Source organism: Cotesia glomerata, unplaced genomic scaffold (assembly GCF_020080835.1).
Source record: "Cotesia glomerata isolate CgM1 unplaced genomic scaffold, MPM_Cglom_v2.3 scaffold_16, whole genome shotgun sequence".
In the NCBI taxonomy this organism is placed as follows: domain Eukaryota; kingdom Metazoa; phylum Arthropoda; class Insecta; order Hymenoptera; family Braconidae; genus Cotesia; species Cotesia glomerata.
In genome coordinates, this window is record NW_025401997.1 from 13,064 (window position 1) to 33,400 (window position 20,337).

General features: G+C 28.1%; 2 protein-coding genes across 5 annotated transcripts; one reads left to right on the plus strand and one right to left on the minus strand.

The window, feature by feature from the left end:
• Window positions 1-2,097: 2,097 nt before the first annotated feature.
• Window positions 2,098-5,900, minus strand: LOC123273905. 2 transcript variants are annotated; one of them, XM_044741387.1, is made up of 3 exons: window positions 5,713-5,900; window positions 2,409-4,806; window positions 2,215-2,328 (listed from the first exon to the last, which is right to left on the minus strand). In XM_044741387.1, exons 1-3 carry the CDS (start codon window positions 5,839-5,841, stop codon window positions 2,315-2,317), a joined length of 2,541 nt encoding a protein of 846 aa, XP_044597322.1. In that variant the 5' UTR covers window positions 5,842-5,900; the 3' UTR covers window positions 2,215-2,314. The 2 variants fall into 2 exon arrangements, with proteins under 2 accessions (XP_044597321.1, XP_044597322.1); XM_044741386.1 differs by having other exon boundaries at window positions 2,098-4,806.
• Window positions 5,901-6,542: 642 nt separating this feature from the next.
• LOC123273906 lies at window positions 6,543-19,092 on the plus strand. 3 transcript variants are annotated; one of them, XM_044741388.1, is made up of 10 exons: window positions 6,546-7,187; window positions 9,051-9,246; window positions 9,967-10,088; window positions 10,156-10,254; window positions 11,689-11,805; window positions 12,422-12,502; window positions 12,743-12,835; window positions 13,760-14,044; window positions 15,775-15,973; window positions 18,797-19,092. In XM_044741388.1, the coding sequence occupies exons 2-10, from the start codon at window positions 9,054-9,056 to the stop codon at window positions 18,931-18,933; spliced, it is 1,326 nt and encodes a 441-aa protein (XP_044597323.1). In that variant the 5' UTR covers window positions 6,546-7,187; window positions 9,051-9,053; the 3' UTR covers window positions 18,934-19,092. The 3 variants fall into 3 exon arrangements, with proteins under 3 accessions (XP_044597325.1, XP_044597323.1, XP_044597324.1); XM_044741389.1 differs by having other exon boundaries at window positions 6,546-7,146; XM_044741390.1 differs by lacking the exon at window positions 15,775-15,973 and having other exon boundaries at window positions 6,543-7,187; window positions 18,797-18,919.
• The last annotated feature ends 1,245 nt before the right edge of the window (window positions 19,093-20,337 follow it).

The following is a 20,337-nucleotide window of genomic DNA, read 5'->3' on the forward strand; positions in this document are numbered from 1 at the left end:
CCCTAGCGGTTTAGAATCACGGTGGGACCACCGTGAAAGTGGAACCACCGAGTATTAATGGTAGGATCACGATATTTTCACCGTGGTTTTGTTCCATTTGGCCACAGTGGGTGCTCCGCATTTTCACAGTGTATAAATGATGCATTTACAGAATTATCCCTGTGTATCTACGGTGGTTTCACTTTCAATGATCACGGTGACTCCACGGAAAAAACACGGTGACTCAATTGATTCTTCAAGAGTATTGGATGTAGTGAGAGCACTGAGATACCACAATGAATCCACTGCCTATGACCACAGTGGCTTCAGGAAAAAACCACGGTGTGTTAGTTGATTGTCCAAGAGTATAGACTATGATGATAGCACTATGAAACCATGTTACATCCACGATGTCCAGACTCTTAATTGTGATAATACTTCCCAAGACTAAACATGGTTTATTTTGTAGATTAAACCGGAAAAAAACACAATATAAATGGTTAATTTACATCGTTTACATTCTTAATTCATCCACTGTAAAGCTATTTATTTTCAATTAAATTAATAGAATTATTCAAACTGTTTCTAGAAACCAGAACAAAATTATTTTCATGGTTGAATATTGGGTTAAGTTAGAATAGCTCCAGAATAAAAAAGTTGAATTAAAATTTGTATTTTTAAGTCTCAGTGCTCGAAAATTTCTCCTCTTCAATAAACTTTCTATAGTAAATTTGAACGAATCGCTGAACATTGAGTGTTGATTTTTTTTTTGTACTTCAAATTCATACAATTGTAAAAATATTTAAATTTATTGTAATAATAATTATAGTTGTATTAAATAACTTCTTCAAAATTTTCTGCCTAGTTAATTATTAATTATGTTTTTAACAAATGACAGAAGTTTTCATTGTTGTAGGATCACAAGTACACAAAAAAACAAATTTTTTGCGCCAAGAAAATTTTAAGACAAAAGTTATTTTGGAGCAAGAAGAAATTATCTTCACTCAAGGAAATTATTTTGCCTCAAGAAACTTTGACTTCATTCGAGAAATTTTCAATTTCCTTAATGTTTTCTTGAGCCATGAAAATTTACACTCCAGTCTAGAGTTTTTTTTTCAGTGTACTCGGACGGAACAGCAGTATTATTAAATTGCTACGTTATGACTTTTATTGTCAAGTCTTTCCTCAAGCAAAGAATAGTAAATCAGTCTTATAAGACATCAAAATCATAAAAAATCAAATCCAAAGTTGTTCATTATATTATAATTTGAATGGCACAAATTTTGACGGAAGAAATGAGATATTTTTAGTTTTCTATTTGATAACAAAAATTTTTAACTAATTTTTAAGTGTCTCAATAATAATTCAAAATAAATTTTTGCACTGAAAGAAACAATTTATTTCGAAAAAAATTACCCATATATTTATGAGAAATTTATTTGTTGAAAATTTTAAATAATTTGATTTCTTAGCTGAAGACATAAGAATTTTTCTCATAGTAATTTTCTTGTTGAAAAAGTTTTTTAAATTACAGAAAAAAATAATTTTGGATAAACATTTACAAGTTAGCTAATAGTTTTTTTTCAACTACAAAAAAACTTTTTTTTTAAAAAGAAAGGAACTGTAAAAAAAATTTCGATTTCTTCAGCTAAAAAGATTTTCAGTAATATTTAAATAATACTTTGTTCAATTTAATCGCTGAGCATTGAGTGTTGATTTTTTTTTTTACTTCAAATTCATGCAATTGTAAAAATTTTTAAATTCATTATAATGATAATTACAGTTGTATTAAATAACTTCTCTTTCAAAAAAATAATAATCTTAAGATTTTCTGCCTAGTTAATTATTAATTATGTTTTTAACATATGACAGAAGTTCTCAGGTGACCATAATTCCATTTCTTTTGCAATAAACTAAGTGAATGCTGAATTGTAAAATTTAATTATAAGAACATAATAGACATTGTTACTATACTTTTTAGACTATTTATTAAAAATTTTATCGACTATAATGATATATTTATTATATTCTATTATTAAATTATTCCATTCAGATTATTTTTTGTATTTCATGCATTATAGCAATCAAAATATTGAATTATAAACAGATCATCGATATCAAGTCTAATAACTATTCTAATTCTCAATATACTTATTTTTATGATTCGGAATGTACAGTAATTAATTAAGTTTTAACAATAAATGTTTACAAAATTATAACAAATGCTCAGTCGGTTTCCCAACAATTAGGTTGTTTCAATATATAAAAGTTTCGTCCGGTATATAATCGAATAGCTGGTTTAATAAACGGTGATTCCCTGATGAAAATTAATTCATTAGACAGAGCTGCCTGGAAGATAAAGTTAGTATTGAATGCGGACCGTATTTCTCTTATGGGTTTCATAAAAAAACCTCTAATAATTTCATTACCATTCAAAAATTTAACAATTGCCTCCACAACTCCGAATTCACCATTACCATTACATACCACAGTGTCGTCGAATTTTAAGTTCTTTTCTTTTTTACACATGTACCTTGCTCCATTAATTTTCATTTTTTTAAAGTGTATTAAATTTATTGGATTAAATCCCGCTCGAATTAATTCAGTGCGTTGATCTTCTGTAGGTGGGCAGATTACTTGTTTTCCTAAACCTATCAACTTATCTTTGTTGTTGTTTTTTCCAGGCGATATTTTTATTAATTTAAAAACAAATCTTTTGGTCTCAGAGGATACTGCATTCTTGTACATACTGGTTATTAAAAATCTATACATTAGAAATCGTGTTGCGATTTGTTCTGTTGGAGCAAATGAACTAGTGACATATTCCAAGATTTTCCGGTTCCAACTTTCAAAGACGAACGCCTCATGAACCCAAATTGGTCCCCAATCCCGTACAACTTTTACCAAATGAGTAAGTGTATGCAAGTTCGATGTCATGTTAACCTCTCCAAAATATTGTTGAAAAAGTTTCACATACTTTTTTAATAAACGTTCGCAGCGATCGAGATTAGCGTGAGAAATACTATCACTATTTAAATGATGGATTGCTTCAGATAGAAGTGCTAGATGATTTACATATTTTACAGGTAATATATTTTGTAAACAACTCGGAGCATAGTCCAACCAATTTCTCCACTCCGACGCCTTCCATTTTTGATAAGTAGATATAGATCTCGGCCTACGCGATCTACAGGAGGGAGGTTTAATCGATAACAAGCGTCTATCGATCAACTTTCTGCTGTTAAAGTCCCCAACATAATAAGGAGGTTTGGTTTTACGTGCTTTACTTTTGCATGCTTTTGGACTAAATTTCAAATCCATCAGTATCTCTGTGTGCCGTTTAACTACTCCAAGATAGACGGCATGCATCGCTTCAACTACGACTCCATTGCATATATTGAAAAGTGGTAAGGCGACTAAAGAAGAAATATTTTTTACTCCATGTCTGATTTTACCAGTGTCAAAAGCATAAAGCATGTCATTCCGTACCTCAGCATCAGTTCGTTGTTTTTTATAGCACTGGCAGAAGGGATACACAAATTTACCGGGTCCTAAACTTTTCCCTTTAGCATAACACCATAAGCAACCATTTCTCCCATTATACTGAATCATACTAGTCACAGATGCCCGAGCTGGAGCATCAAGGCTACATGTAGTTACCATAAATCTTGAAATGATCTCTGATGTTGCTGAAGGTTTCCATTTGATACCTGTAGTGAAGAGTATTTGGATTTCGTCAGTAAACGGTCTCAAAAAGTAATTCATCATTGGATGCTGCGCATCAACATAAATGGCAACAAGAAGCATATGCTTCTTTCTCAGTTGTGGGGACAGTTCATTTATCATTGCGTATACTGGCCACGCACTACAATTTGAAGATTTCGTCGTTTGACAGCCATCGGTGTTTATAGTAAACGATAAATTGAACCACTTATTTAAAAATTTTCCTGGTGAACTTAATAATTTGTATTGATCACCATCGTATATGTCCTCATAAGCATCTGGGTCTCTTTTTATTCTTCTAAATCGATACTTCAATAATTCACTGATATTTGGTATCGAAAACAACTCTTTTAGTTGTGCCGTTAAACTAATATAAATGAAGTAGCATAGATTAGCTTCTAATTCATCGTCTGGACCGCATGATTTACAAGCACATTGTTTTTGTAATTTACCAGATTCTTTACATTTTTCACCTAAATAGTCACGACATATCTGGCAATAATAGTGACGCGTAAGGCAATTATCGTTCTTATTTAGACATGTCCATAATTGATTTTTGTCGGTTGGAATGGAGTTTTCATGATAAATAGTCTTTAACCATTTTAATTGGTCAATAGTCGCTTCATAACTTAATTTATGTCTAACTGACATCGCAATGGCCGATAAAATATGGTCTTTAATATTTATATTATCTTTAGCCAATAGAACATTATCAGTTATACCATCAATACTGAGAAATGGAGTGTGAAGAACATTTACTTGATCATGTTGTTCATTATTACTATCGTTATTATCATTGCTGCTACCACCCGCGTCGTCATCATCATCGTAAGCGTCATTATTGTTATTTTCATAACGGTCGACATTATGGTCATCGTTAACATCTAAATTATCATTATTGTCGTTGGTAACAATAGCATTGTCACCATAATTGTTATATTCTATGTTTCCACCATCGCGGTTGTCGTCATCATCATCGTGAACGTTTAAATCATTATTATCAATAATAATAGAATCATCTCTTTCGTTGAATTGAACTGTAACTTCATTATTTGTTCGATTCGAATCTTCTTGGGCAGTAGACGAATTTCCTTGATCATCATCCTGAAATAATTAAATATAATAATACTTTATAACATAAAACAATTACTTTTTTCGAATTAACAAAAATCCAAGAAAATAATAAACGTTCATTTGACAATTAATAATGAATATGATTATTTCATCGTTAGCAAAAAAATAAATTCGGTGAAATTAGAATGTACTTGCACCAAGTATTCATGTCGCTACAAATATTCAAATAAAGGTGTTTATATACTCCCTGATCAAGAAAAATGATTTTAAAAGATTAAAAATTATTTGATTTGAATGCTAGATAGATGTATGTTTATCATTGAGGTCATTTTTAATTATTTTTCTTAATCAAGGTGGGACATATTACACTAATTCTGGCAGTTTGAGAAATTTTTTTCCTTATCTTATCAATTTTTCAGTATTTCTGAGTACTCATCAAAAAATTGTTTCTAAAAAGTTTTTGAATTTTTCTAACACTTTAAAAAGTTATCAAATCTAATCATTAATTTATTTTTGATTTATAGCTAATTAATCGCAGCTTTTCATTTTACATTTATTCTTTAATATTAATAATTCATGAAATTCCAAAAATATTTTAGGACGTCATACATTTTTTTTTTCAAAATTTCAAATTTTTTCTCCATGCACCAAATTTTCATATTTTTTGACAATTTTTATAAACTTTAATATAACAACTTTTTTATATAACTTAAAATTTTTTTTATTCCATGATGAGGAATTTTTTTATTAAATTTGTTTCATAACATTTTAATTTTTATGAAAAAATTAAAACACGTTAAATTTCTGTTTGTTTTAGTGTCATAATAAATTTTAAATACGCTTAGACAAGCTTTCAATCATTTCATAAATTTCAAATCAGTTGTAAAGATTAGTGATTTTAATATATTAATTATAATACTAATTTTTTAAACATACTTGCAGTCGTAGATAATTCAGTGGAATCGGAGGACAGTCGTCAGGATGGAAAGCTTCTAGAAAATTAATTATTCGTCGTTTGTTCCGCCGATAAGCAGCAGTGCGTGAATTACTCAATTTTCGTTTCATTTTGGAGTTAAAATATTTTAATTTCTAGATATGGAATTCTTTTATTAAAATTTTTTCGTATAAATTTAGTTGTTCTAAAATTCAAAAAAATTGACAAATGTCTGTCAACTTCAGTGTCATGAGTTTTATTATTATTTTTCTGAAACATAAAAAAAAACATGTAAATAGAGAATTAAGAGTAATTAATTTTTCTAAATTTAAAACATGCTAGATTTGCCGAGAATTAAGAAAAATATTAATCATTTTCCATGAACACTTTGGAGTTGACGGTTAAAATGTCAACATAAATATTATGACAAATAGCAATAATCTAAGCTTTTGGAATTCAATTTTTAGTCATGCTGTATTTTTGATATTTAATATAATAAATGCACTAACAATCAATAATTTAATAAAAAAATATTAATGTAATATATATACATATAAATTAACATTAAGCACCCAAAATTTAATCTAAGATCAACGTAGGTTAGGAATAATTATTATTATACTCACCACAATTAAAAATTTTTGATCACTATGAATTCTGATAATTGCTTTATTTGCGTTGAGACTCAGCAGTCAACACCAGTAAATCTAATTATTTATCGTTAATAATTGGATTATTATTTAAACAATTTTTCACTCACAACAAGTTTTTTAACCAAATATAATTCAAGCTGATCAAATATATAATAATAATTCAAGCTGATCACAAAAATACCGTCCTGCCCTCTATAGATCATGTGTTTATGTCAATATTTAACACAGTCACATATAATATAGGTAAATACATTGCTGAGCTATATTTTAGATCCAGCCCATACGTATCTCGACGAACAATGTTGACACGTTTGTCAAGAAAAAATAAATTTTATAATTTTTCATCAATACATAATTGCTTTTGGAAACCCACTGCAGTCAACCTTGACAATTTTTATATATAAAAACCAGACATTAACATAAGTATACGCTGTAAATACAAGCACGAGGAGGTACTTCATTACCGACATAGTACATTTAAGCACCACAGTCCGATAGCGCCACCATGTATTGAATACCGTGTATTTTTCTTTCTCTGATTATCTCATTCTCTGTGTTGATCATTGCTTAGACGCGATTAAAAGTTGTACTCTCCACAAAAGCTCATCGAAGCCTGTCGAAGCCTCTCGAAGTCTCAACAAATGGTTGAACGGCAATCACGAAAAAATAAAAACGATTAGCAAGGAGACTAGGTAAAATTAACAAATCGTATATGATTGTCAATGTTTCCAAGAGGAATTGATGTTTAAGTCAGACTAGATTTGGCCATTTGCAGTAAAGCAGGTAAAGAGTCATAGAATACGTCGTAGGTTATAACGGTGAAGGTAAGAGGTTATTTTAATTCTTAATAAAAAATAATACTAACTCGAGATACAACTTAGTTTCTTATTTCTAAATATGAAGTTATGCACAAAAAAATTTTTTATGTTTCATCATTTTTCCTGAATACCGCTGAATTAAATAATAATATTTACAGTAATAATTTAAGAAAATTGTCAGAGGTAATTTTTTGAACGAAAGAAAGCATAGGTAAAATTTTTCTTGCTGAATTTTAAAGGCATAAAAAAATTTAAGTTTTGTGTGACAATTATATTATTGTTAAAAATTTTTATTGAAATATTAGCGTGGAGAAATTATAATAATTTTTAATTTTTAATTAGAAAAAATATCCTTTAATTACATTGATTTTTTATCAAAAATCAAAAAGCTATTAATTGTTTTGTGATGTCAGTATTATACAAATTTTTAAAATTTGTTGGCCTTCATATCATAATTGGACTGACATTGAAAAATTCTTAGATCAGGGAAATTTATTGTATAAGTACTCTACCATTGTTATTATCTATGAATATTTCAATTTTTGCTTATAAGCTTTACCTATAGTTAAAGTTTCCAAGTATTCTTTTTAATCTTATTTTTACTCATTTTGACGCTAAATTACATATTCAGTCAAAATAATATACTGAATAAAATTTAATATATTACTATTGTTTTTTTTTTTTTTTTATAACTGAGAAGAACTCAAATCTTCAATAACTAATGAGTATGGATGGATACTAATGACTTTCAACCTCTCTTTTCATTAGTGACAAATATGATTTTAGTGATTGTTTAATAATTAGCCTTTCATCGCACGCGGTGATTTCGACGTAGTTACTCGCGTCGCGGGGACCTTTTTAGCTCGACATTGATGCCAAAGCCATTTTAAGAACAAATGATATTAATTTATAAAATAAAAATAAATTGTAAAACATATTACTCCTTAGAATGTAATTTAACGTTTAAAACATTTTTAAGTTTTATCAAAGTTTGTATTACTAAACAACAAAAATATTTTCTATTTACGTGCAAATTAATAAGAAGTTATTAGATTTTTATGATTTAATTTTATGATTTCATGACTCAAAATGTCAGTACTATGGAGAATAATATTTAACTAATTTACTTATTACCTCTTCAAAAATGATGTCATATAAAATTTTGATTAATCCATTTATTTAAAAGTCATTCAAGATTAAAGATTATCCATGATAACTTTTTACATTTTATAAATTTTTCAAAAATGCTCAGGAACATATTTCCGATAAAGTTTAACTAAAAAATAAAAACTATGTAGACGTTCATCACGAATTCAATTTTAACGTTGAATAACTTTAGAAGTACTGTGTTTTTAAATTATCTGTAAGAAAGTTATTTTGTAGAGCATTCAATATCTTCTTCTCAAAAGGAGTTAAAACGTTTTCTGCCCGATACCCTGTTCGCAACTTACAAAATTGTGAAAATGAATTATTTTTTTATTTTGTTTTTTAAATGGAAATAAAAATTAAGAATAAGGCACCTTTTAATTCTAATATCGAAAGTTGCCTATTACAGAAGCGAAAAATTATACATTATTTAAGAAATTACATTGAAATTGAGAATTGTCAAAGATTCCACTTTGCTACTACATACGGAAAAAAAATTGTGCGGATAAAAAATGTTGTCAGGGTTGTAATTCAGGACTTTAATTTCAATGTCGGGAGTGACGATCTGACGATTTTAATTTTTCGTATAATTTTATTTCCGTGGAGGATCGTAAAAGCCAAGAGAACGCTTTATTTTTTTTTTTCAATCAAATTCAATAAAACAATCGATTAAGAAAAAATTTTTTCATTTTATCTAATAAAATTTATTTCAATTCATCGCAGACAATGGCGAAAAAGTATGCAGTAATTCAGAGTCGCTACAGCGATAATAACTACATAATTTCAACCAATGATTTAAAAAGATTAGATGAAAATAAGGTTTTGAAATGTGTAAATTGTGTTAACATTGGTGAAGACAACTTGGTTGTCCGTAGAATAGGACTTAATCTGAATGGAGTGCAGATTCTTGACATAGACGGTAATTTTCATTTTTATTAGCTATTTTAAAAAGTTGAAAGCCTAAATATAATTTTTTGTTTTTTTTAGTAATTTCTGACACACTATATTCCACCTAAAAATGCCTGGATGGAGATTACGAAAAAAGCATTCTAAAGCCGTAAGTTTCTAGACTTACTTGCTTAAGCATGACTTCGCTTAGCTTTAAATATCTCTTTCATTCTATTTTTCTGAATTAAGTGTAAAAATCCGTTTTATATAATCTCCATACAATCATTTTTTATCTTAAATATAGTTCATAAAAAATTACTAGAAAATTTGAAAATTTTATTTACTTTCTTTTAGTTAAGGAAGTTCGAGCGTAACTAATGAGTCAAAATAATGGTAAAATTTTTTTTAAATTTTAGTCTTCTCCATATTCGTCAAAATTCTTTATTTTAATTTAAAATAATTTAAACAATTTAATAATTGATGATTTTTACTTATTTAACAAAGCAATATCGGTAATGTATTATTATTAATTTTTTTTTTATATTTTGCAATAATCCAAGTTTCTTTTGTATAGTTTTCTATCCGTTAAAGTTGGGAGGTTAATTATTTATTTATACATATACTTAATTTCAAAGCTCAAAGTTGGAAATTATTATTTACATTAGATTCGCTCGAACTTCCTTAAGCACATATTGTTTTTACTTTATTTCTTATTGTGTAATTCTACTATTTTTTTTTTTTTAATGATTAGATGATTACAAGAAACTTCAGAAGAGATACAAAGGACAAAAACGTTTAATAACGGTTAAAATCGCAGGTTTCAGCCCAAGTATACAGCAATATAAAAAAAAAGGCGAGACTCGAGAGAAGATTGTGCGTACAGTATTACATAAAATTTCAAAAATTTCCATCTTAATCTAATAATGACATCTTTTTTTAGAACGAGAATAGTTCTGCAACGGTCACCAACGATAATGCAGTGGCTGGGCCAAGTGGATTATCGTCTTCTTTCCAAAATTTGAAACGAAAAAGAAAAAATGTAAGTTAAGATTTCGTTTGGTTTTTTTTTAACTTATTGCTGTTACAATTGTTTAATTCCTAAAGAGTAGGAATTTCTTGGTTTTACTCCGATTTTTAAAAATTGAAATTTATCTTCAGATCATGTTTTGAGATCATAAACAGCTTGTCTGACTATTCTTAAGAGCATAGTCTAATGTATTTTCGTACGCATAAATATGAGAATCTGTTAGAGTTGTGCTTGACTAAGAAAGTAAGCTAAATTAATAGGTTAGGGGTAGTGAGAAAGCAAAAAAAAATTGCTTTGAATAATTTGTTTTGTCACTCATTTAAAGCTTTTTTGTAATCAAAAATACTAATTTTATTTAATGCTTTAATTTGATTTGACCCAAATATAAATTATAAATGAAATGAAATTTTTCGGCGACCATTAAGGAGGTTCTTTCGCTCCAGTTGAGTCACAACAACTGTAGTAGTCAATATTCGATAAATTAAAATAAAAAACCCATAAAAATTCCTAAAATTAAAAAACAAATAGTATATGAGACATTAATCGTTGAAATTTTTAAAATTAAAAAAAAATAATTAAATACAACAATTCATTTGACTCTTGTAAATCAGCTTTCAGTGTAAATAAATAAATTAATTAAAAATGTTTGTTATAAAACCATAACATTCTAATGTCTCATGGCAAGAATACTAGTATTTTTTAATTTTTCAATTATGAAATATGAAAATTTGTTAACAATAAATTAATTAATTAGTATGTATGAAAAACATAAGTGCGTTAAAGTTTAGTTTCAATTTATTAAATGGTCTAAAGCTCGCGCGCTACGCAACGTTGCCAAATGTTCTGACACTATTTAATTGTAGGCTACTCAAAAATTTTCTGTGATTTTATAATTTTAATTTCTCCATAAATTCCACGGCAATCTATGTATTTTTTTGCAAAACATGAAACCTGCATATTTCGAAAGCCTTATTTTGAGTTTTTTTTACCCCATCTAATCAGTGGTTAATGCCATAATTCGAGAAAGTTGTTAAGGTCTGATTTTCTCATAAGACTCGGAAAAAATGCTAACATTTTTAGAAATTTTTTTTTCAAAAATTTGCACGGTGAAGAATAAATTAAACTTCACTAGTAGATAAATAAGGACTTTAACTATTAAATAAAACTTAATTTAATACATAATCTAATATGTTTTATTCAACGTTGATGGCGAAAGGACCTCCTTAAAACTTCTTACAAGTTTTTTTAAAGTGATTCGAATGAAAAATCAAATTCTATTTTAGTAGTTAATCTAGTGCACAATGACTAATTTTGTTATGCTTATTTAATTTTATTATGTTATTATCTCAATAAGTCTTAATGCCATTGCTAGTAGCCTCCCACCTAGTAACACAATACTACCATATTTTCATGTAGATTATAGATAATTAATATTTTTTATCTTAGGAGTCATGTGGAATCAACTCGAAACGTGTTATCACGGAATCAGCAGCACATTATCGATCGATGTTATCGGCTTCGAGTATTGAGAATAACCAAATTGAACGGGAAAGACAAATGAATGTAAGTTCTATTATTACTAATATAATCAAATATTGACGCGTATCTAAACAAACAATTTTTATCGGATCTCAATGAAATTCAGCATACGTCTTTTCTGGACAAATATTCAGATCAAATTTGAAGATGTAAAAGCATTTTACATTTTTAAAAGTGATAAAAATTTAAACTTTCATTTTTTTAACCTTAAACTTTTATATTCCAAATAACTTTTGATTGAGAAAATTCTATTAAGTATATCTTAAAATTCTTTCAATAAACAACAATTTACGCCCCAAATTTTTATAGTTAAACAAATACAATGCTTATTCACGTAGTGCTTAATGAAATTTGACTGTTATAATCGTTTTATCGATCATAAATTTTTTTTTACTTATGTTGAGTAAATTTGGCTCTTTCAAAGTGTTTTTTCTTTCATAGTCGCATCAATTTTTACCGACAATATGGTTTGTTCCAACAGTTTTTACTATCAAATCATATTTTCATTGCGGTAGCAGAATGGCCTTTTAAGTAATTAGAGCTAAATTAACCAATACTTCATAAAAATAATTATTTCAGTTATGAGATAATTAGTATCAAGTTTAGAAGAACTTCTATTTATTTAAATTTTATATTTCAGAGTAATGACGGAGAAAATGTAATTAATAAAGACAACAGTAACCTCAACGTCGTCAGAGACCAAAGCATATTAAATGACGAAGTAAGCACTTACTAATGATCGATCATACACATCAAAAATGTATGTCTTAACTCAAAAAATTTTTTCGTAGTCCAAGAAAATTTTGTGCATTTTGGAATGGAAACTGAAAATTTCTTAGACGATGAAAATAATTTTTCAATCTATAATTAGAGCTGAGTCAGACGAAGTACATAATAACAACGATAATTTCAAAAATTAAATCAGGCTTGTAAGGAATTTCATTAATTGTTTATATTTCAGATTTCTGACGGAGGATCCATGATTAATAGTCACCACTCCGGCGACAGTAATGAAGAGGAAGCCATCGTAGGCCACGAGAAAACAAATGACGAAGTAAGTGCATTGTAACATCGTATGAAAAATTTTAGTTATAAAAAACGAACAAAAATAGCTTGCCCTATCTTTAAAAGTTTTTATGAAAAGTAAACAATCATACAATTAACCAAGAATCCATAAAAAAATCTTGCTCAAATTCGATGTCACTAGTAGCCTGAATTAATATTTTTTAACTCGTTTTCTTGTTAATGAATTGAGTGATTAAGCTTGCACATATCATTTTCATGACGTTCATTTTTCAGCGCCATAACTGTTTTGTTAAGGGGGAACACCACTGTGACGTTCGGGACATTTTTTGACAGGGAAAATAAAAGAATTTGGGGATCGGATTTTTTTTATTTTATTAAGGATACATTAAAGATTATTACCCTAAATTTTTATTAAAAAATATTTAATTATTACAAAGTTATTAACAATCTCATAGAGCGCTAGAAAAAATTCCCCCCCCCCCTCATGGTCGGTTCGATAACTCAAAAACGGATCATCTTAAAATAAAAACCCAAATTGCTTTTTAATCAGTAAGGATGTAGTTATCGTCGCACGTACGGAATTTTGAAAGTAAATCTTCAAAATAAAAATTTTTCAAATTCCGTACGTGCGACGATAACTGCACCCTTACTAATTAAAAAACAATTTGGGTTTTTATTTTCAGATGATCTGTTTTTGAGTTATCGAACCGACCGGGGAGGGGGGAAACTTTCTCCAGTGCTTGACGAGAATGTTAATAACTTTGTAATAATTAAATATTTTTTAATTTCCCAAATTCCTTTATTTTCCCTGTCAAAAAAATTCCCGAAAATAATCTCTTTTTTTCGATCGTCGCCGTAGTGTTCCCTCTTAAAAGATTATAAACTTTTATTATTTGAGATTCTGTACTATTGAAGGTAATAACTAATTTATTTACTTTTTCATCAACACCAGATAGATAACAATATGACGCCTACTCGAGGTATTTCTAGCACTTCTACGGAATTAGGTTCTTCAATTTCAACAGCAACTCGACGACGGAAAACTATTTCAAGTCGTGTCAGAAGATCACCGCTTCTTCAGTGTCTTCGTCGACTAGAAAACAAAGTGAATAATCTTGTAAATTATTTGCACAAGCCCAGCGTTGGTAATATAGGTTTCATTAGTGGAAATAACGCCAGAGGAAAACAAATAATTCCAAAGCTTCAAGAAACTATCAAAATTGTCAACAGAAGAACGGTATTAATTTAATTCATAAATATATTCAAAAACAATAAATTAATTGAATTATTTTTCTTCGGTCGTGTTATCAGCGCGCAAAAGATTCATAGATATAACGCAACTATCGTTGAACTGGCTAATAAAGGTTTCTTACTATCGCATCAAAAGCGTTTCCAATTAAATTAAAAAAATTTTTTTATTGAAAAATTTCAAGTATAATTAAAATTATTAGTAAAACTTTGTTTATATATTCGAAGTACTTCAATAATTTACGAATAGTATGAGCGCTGAAGTCGTCTACATTTACATTTACGAAACTTTTTAAACTTTGAACTGTAAAGAAAATTGATTTTCTTTATTAATCGTTCCGTTTTATTGGACTGTTATTTGCTATAAGTTGCGTTACTAAAGTCAAAAAATTGTGCAGAACCAAGGGGGGGCAAAAAAAAAATTTTTTTTTCTCATCAACAAGGGAATGTATAAAAGTAAAATCTATGTTGAAAAGCGCAAAAATTTTTTTTTTGGCATACGCTCTTTTGACATTGATGAAAAAAATTTTTAAAAGCCAAAGGCATGGATAAAAAAATTGTCAAAATAGCGCCTAAAGACCTTACAACGTCGGGATCTAACGAAAAATTGATTTTTGGAAGTGAGAAAACACTAACACATCCCAATTTCTTTAAATTTTTAATTTTTTGTATATTAAGAAAATTGACTGAAAAAAATTAAAATAAAATTTTTAACTTCTAACATAAATTGACAATTTCAAAAAAATTCGGCTGTGAGTATTTTCAGTTCAATTTTCAAAAATCATTTTTAGTAGATTTCATAAAAATCTAACTATTGTATTTGTCCTCATGACGTAATTTTCCGTTAATTTTACTATATTTCGACCTAACTCGACAATATGAGTCAAAAAGTACATATGGTTCAAAAGTTTATATATGTATGTATATCAGTATTTCTCATTTTAGAGTTCTTTCAAAGAAACAATTTTACTGTTGCAGCCGCTTTAGAGTTTTTGTAAATTGTAAATTAGAATTAATGTAAATTTCAGTTGATAATTGAATTTTATTTTCAATCAATAATTGAAGTTACATATTATTATTAATATTATTTTATAAAAAATGAATTTCCTTTATTTGTGTAATCTACTTCCATTTCGGCTACCGAATGGCCTTTTTTACTTTTTATACATTCCTTAGTTGATTGGAGAAAAGAAAATTTTTTAATCCGCCTTTCTGGTTCTGCACAGCTAAAAAGGCGTAAATTTTGAGACACGTCCTTTTGACTTTAGTAACTTGATGTATATACTATTTTTTTTTTTTTTTTATTATGAATTTATTTTTATGGGTATGAGTCTTTAAAATGAACCACAACGTTTTACGTACGTTTATGAAACTGTTCATCTTTATTATGTCGATAAATTGATATGCAGTTTGCACAAAGCATGATTTTTCCAATTTTTTTCAATTAATATTCTCAATTATGGTAATCATTGGCTGTGAAAAAATTATGAAAGTCGGTCGATACGCGATGTAATGTTCAAACTATCCTAATTTAAAGTAAGTGGTGCATCCACATAGGTCACAAATTTCCAAAATCGTTTTATCTTGTAAAAAATAATAATCCTCATTAATTATCTACTGAATGAATAAGTTCAAACACAACTTTAATTATAAAATAAATGAGAAAAGCAAGCATATTTTTTAACTAACCCAAAATATTTAATTTTTTATTTTTGTTAGATTTTCGTGATTGACGACGTAGAATTTACATCGGAGCAGTTAGCAACAGCATGTAACTCTAAAGATATGCGTGGTCGTGCATCTACTATTATGCGACATATTTTTACAACTGAAGAGATGTGCAATATGTACCTGAAACGCCGAGATGGCGTAGAAAATCCTCGAATAATATCAGATGAGGAAATTGAGAAAATTAGACGTATGTATGTTTTTCAAAAATTTGTGTTGGGTAATTCCATGTCAATTCGACAAGTAGTTGCAATATACCCCTTACGACTTGGATACATTTTTTCGGGGAATTTCTTTACATCATAAAAACAATTTTAAAGAACGGAAAATTTTTTTTAGTAGATTTTATAAAAATCTAACTATTGCAGCCGTCCTCATGGCGCGACTTTTAAAAAATTCAGTCATTTTCTAACTCAGTTTGTCGAGCTGAGTCAGAAAATGTATATAGTTCAAAAGTTTATATATGTATGTATTTATATATATATATGTATATATATATATATATATATATATATATATATATATATATATATATATATATTTATACGATATAACGCGGCTTGTCAGCACGATAGCGTTTTCAATTTATTACCGATTCTTTTCAAACTCAACATGCTTTATCTATCGGTCAAGACCAAGGTTAAGTTCGAAGATGAGCTTAATCGGTCGAGTAATTTGGAAATGACTGGATTTTGAAATTTTGAAAATCGTGAAAATTGATGTTTTTACTACTTCAAATTGGTATAACTACTGATCTAGACAAGATATCAAAATTCGGTAAAATGCATCGTAAAGCTCTTTTAATAAGCTTCAATTTTCACTACTCAAAAGTGGTAATAGCCTCAATATTACTCCTTCTAGAGTTCGTTCAATAAAACAGTTTTACTGTTGCAGCCGTTTTAGAATTGTTGTAGCTTAATCATGATGTAAATTCAATAATTAGGATAATGATCAGTCTTTCGTGTAATGTTTTCGGGTAATGCGTCAGTAAATATATCACAAATTACTTCTATATATTGTTTTCTTCGATTAAAATTTTATCCGGTTTCAAAATTCTAATTAATTTGGAAACTGTAGTTCCTAAGCAATTACTTGAAATTTGGTCATTCATAATTCAAATCTTATAATCTTTGCAAATCTTTGGTAAATAATTGAGAAATTTTTTCTTCACAAGCTAATTTTTTTTTTCAAAATCTGTTCTAAATCGTTTTAAATTCATTATTGAATTTTGTTCTAAATTCATGAATTAAGTTATACACTATTAGTGTTATTATATTATTTCATTAAAAATCATTTTTCTTCATTTGAAAAATCTACTTCCATTTCGGCTGCCGAATGGCCTTTTTTAATTTTTTCAACTATTATGATAAATTCGAAATTTTACAATTTTTCCAGTTTTTCAAGTATGTTTTTTATATATCTAGAAAAGTTTGACAGTTACGAAGAATGTCTAAAGATTCCTCTTAATAAAAAACAAATCTTGGGGCTGTGAAAAAAAAAAAAATGGTTAAAAAATAATTTTTTGAAAAATGCCAAATTTAGAAAATGTCGAATTTTCAAAGCATTATGAACAAAGTAATTGATTCTCAAAATTAAATTTTTAACTCAAATGTCATATAGCTAGCCGTAAGATGGACGGTGTGGCTTAATGTATATAGAATAAGTGAAAGGAAATTTAATATAGACCGGATAGCTCAAATGGTAGAGTAGCCGACATGTCATCGGAAGGTTCTGGGTTCGAATCCCAGTCCCCGAGCTATCTAATAATTTTTTCTCGCATATTCTATAAACTCACATTAAGATGATCCTCTCCCCAATCCTTTCTCAATCCTTTCCTACTAATTATCCTGTTACGTGAATGTTGGAACGCTTCACGTAATAAATTATCCGTAACTCCTATTCTTTCCCGCTTCACAGCATTATTTATATTTGTTAAAAATGTGGAACGCTTCACGATTTTGCGTATTATATATATAATCCTTTTGATTAATTTTTAAGAATTCTGGAATTTTAAGAACCGCGTCTGTTGTTTTTACAAAAATATGAGTTCTTGCTTTTTTCGAAATCATAGTGAATGTTAATCGACATAACAATTTTTAGATAAATTTTTTTATTTTTCTCAATCTAAAAAAATTGTCTAATCTTAAAAATTGCTTTTTTATTTTCTTCAAAAATAAAAATTACGGATTCATCAAAATTGTCCTAATTAATCATCAACATTAAATTTCTTACTTATACCAATATTTCTTTATAGAATATCTCTTATGGATTTTAAAAAATCCTAAAATTTGTAGGATTGCGATTTCTGTTTCTTTTAAAACAATTAATTTTTCGAGTCAAAAGAAAAAATTCTTGAGTTAAGATCAAATTCTTGATTTCAAAAAAATTTCTAGACTTAAGAAATTTTTCTCTTGTTTCACGAAATTTATTGTTTTCTTTGTAGTAATTTTAGTTAAAGAATTTTTGTCTTCAGTTAAGCGAACTTTTCTCTATCAGTGTGTGTTAAAAAGCATTTTTAAATTTTTCATTTGTGATAAGCTCAAAGAGTCAAGTAAATTTTTTGTGGTTTGCGTCATTCAACGCCAATTTTTAATCACAAGAAAGATTACTTATCAGTTTATCATTTAAAAAATCAATTCAATTCCTAAAAAGTAAAATTAATTATTGCGTTAAAGTTATTTAATTTAAAATATAATGAAATTTTGAAAAAATTATCTCTGATTTCTTATTGATTGACATTCAAGCACACAATTTCAATAACTTATAAAATTTAGAAATTAAATATAAATATACATTTCTTGTTAATGGCATATTTTGAATGAATTAATTAATTCTTACGCGATTTCGGGCAGTCAACGGTTCTCTTTTTCTTTCAAGTTAAAAAGATAATGACTATTAATGAATCGGTTAAAAAATTTAAGGAAGATTAAAGTTAGATTTTAAAAATTTCCATATGTTCATATGAAAGAGATATTATTTTCAATAATAATTATTTCATTTTCATTTATTTCAGAGATCAGTCTGTATCTACAAAATAAAAAGGAGATAAAGTTTGCTGATGGATCAAAGGATGACATTGGAATATACATGAGGGATTGGGCAGGTGCATTCTGCCGAGAATGTCGCCGTCAAAATAAAGTGCCGGAGTAGAATAACTGCTATTAATTTAATTATTTATAGTAATAGCTATTAATTATAATCGATTATTAATCATTATTATTTAAAAAAATTCTAATTATAGTTTTAACTATTACGTATGTTACTATCATTATCATTTTTATATCATTACAATAATAATCTTCAGCCTCATTATTTTTATTGATGTCACTATTATTCTTGTCCTAAATATTTTAATTATAATCGTCACAATAATTCTTATTTTATTTAAAATAGACGGTTACTTTATACATTATTATGGTTTTAAGGAAAAAAATGAATAATAAGAATCTAATTTTTGTCACTTTTAACCAATTTTGTAAGGATATTTCATGCTTTTAGACACTACGGAGATATCGTTGTATGCAATAGCATTTATCGCGTAGACACCGTGTATACACGACAATTTTTCTGTAGACTCACTTAGTACTACGCGACCAATATCCATAGTGATTTCACTGAAAAAATGCATTGAATCTATGAATAAGCATTATTTTGCGTAAACTGTGGATACACGGCGGTTCCTTGGTGGATTCACGATTCCTACCAAGCATCTTATTATAGTTCATTACAGCAAGAAATCTCCGTGGATACACCGTGTGTACATAACGGTTGCACGATGGTCAAATGGAACAATTACACGGTGGAAACGCGCTGACATCCACTGTCGTACTTACGATTTCTTACAGTGATTACACGATTGTTACAATCGTGGTTCCACCATGATTTGAAACCGCTAGGGTTACTTAAAAAAATTACTAATCAATTATTTAATTTGATTAAAATGAAAAAAATACACAATTTATGACAAGAAATAAATAATGGTGTATACTCATGAGTGTTTACAAGTAATTTCGATTATTTATAATCGACTATCCACTATCGACTTTATTCAACTGATAATGTAGAAATCACATTAACCTTTTGAGCCCTCCGTTCCTTTATCCATAGATGTTTATACATACAATGAAACCTAACTATGAGAAATATGAAAGCGAAAAAATTATACTACAAAAATGTTTGAGATTAAAAAAAAAAATTAACCGCAATGTCATTAAATTTAAGTTTATTTGATAGAGTATTAGATTTAACGTGCGCGCGCAAACGCGCGTCAGGAATGTTGGTATGAAATTGTTTGATGATACGTACATTACGAATCTACAAGTAATGTTTTTGTAAGTTTATGCACTCAAAAGTTATTAACAATTTAATTGCTTAAAGTAACTTTTTGGCAATAGGGACTTTAAAAATGATTTTTTTTTCAGAAGTCTTTATTATTATAAAACGAAGATTTTTCAATGAGATAGTTTTTCAATATCTCTTATAGATTTAGAGATAATTAATTTTTTATAACAATGCGCGTCAAGTGACTACTGCGCATGCGCGCTCTCACTCAAC

Coding starts and splice junctions, on each gene's coding strand:
- LOC123273905 (XM_044741386.1), bottom strand. CDS start 5,841: ATGAAACGAAAATTGAGTAATTCACGCACTGCTGCTTATCGGCGGAAC. Junction 4,807..5,712: donor TGAATTATCTACGACTGCAA/GTATGTTTAAAA, acceptor TAATTATTTCAG/GATGATGATCAAGGAAATTC.
- LOC123273906 (XM_044741388.1), top strand. CDS start 9,054: ATGGCGAAAAAGTATGCAGTAATTCAGAGTCGCTACAGCGATAATAAC. Junction 9,247..9,966: donor GCAGATTCTTGACATAGACG/GTAATTTTCATT, acceptor TTTAATGATTAG/ATGATTACAAGAAACTTCAG. Junction 12,836..13,759: donor ACGAGAAAACAAATGACGAA/GTAAGTGCATTG, acceptor CATCAACACCAG/ATAGATAACAATATGACGCC.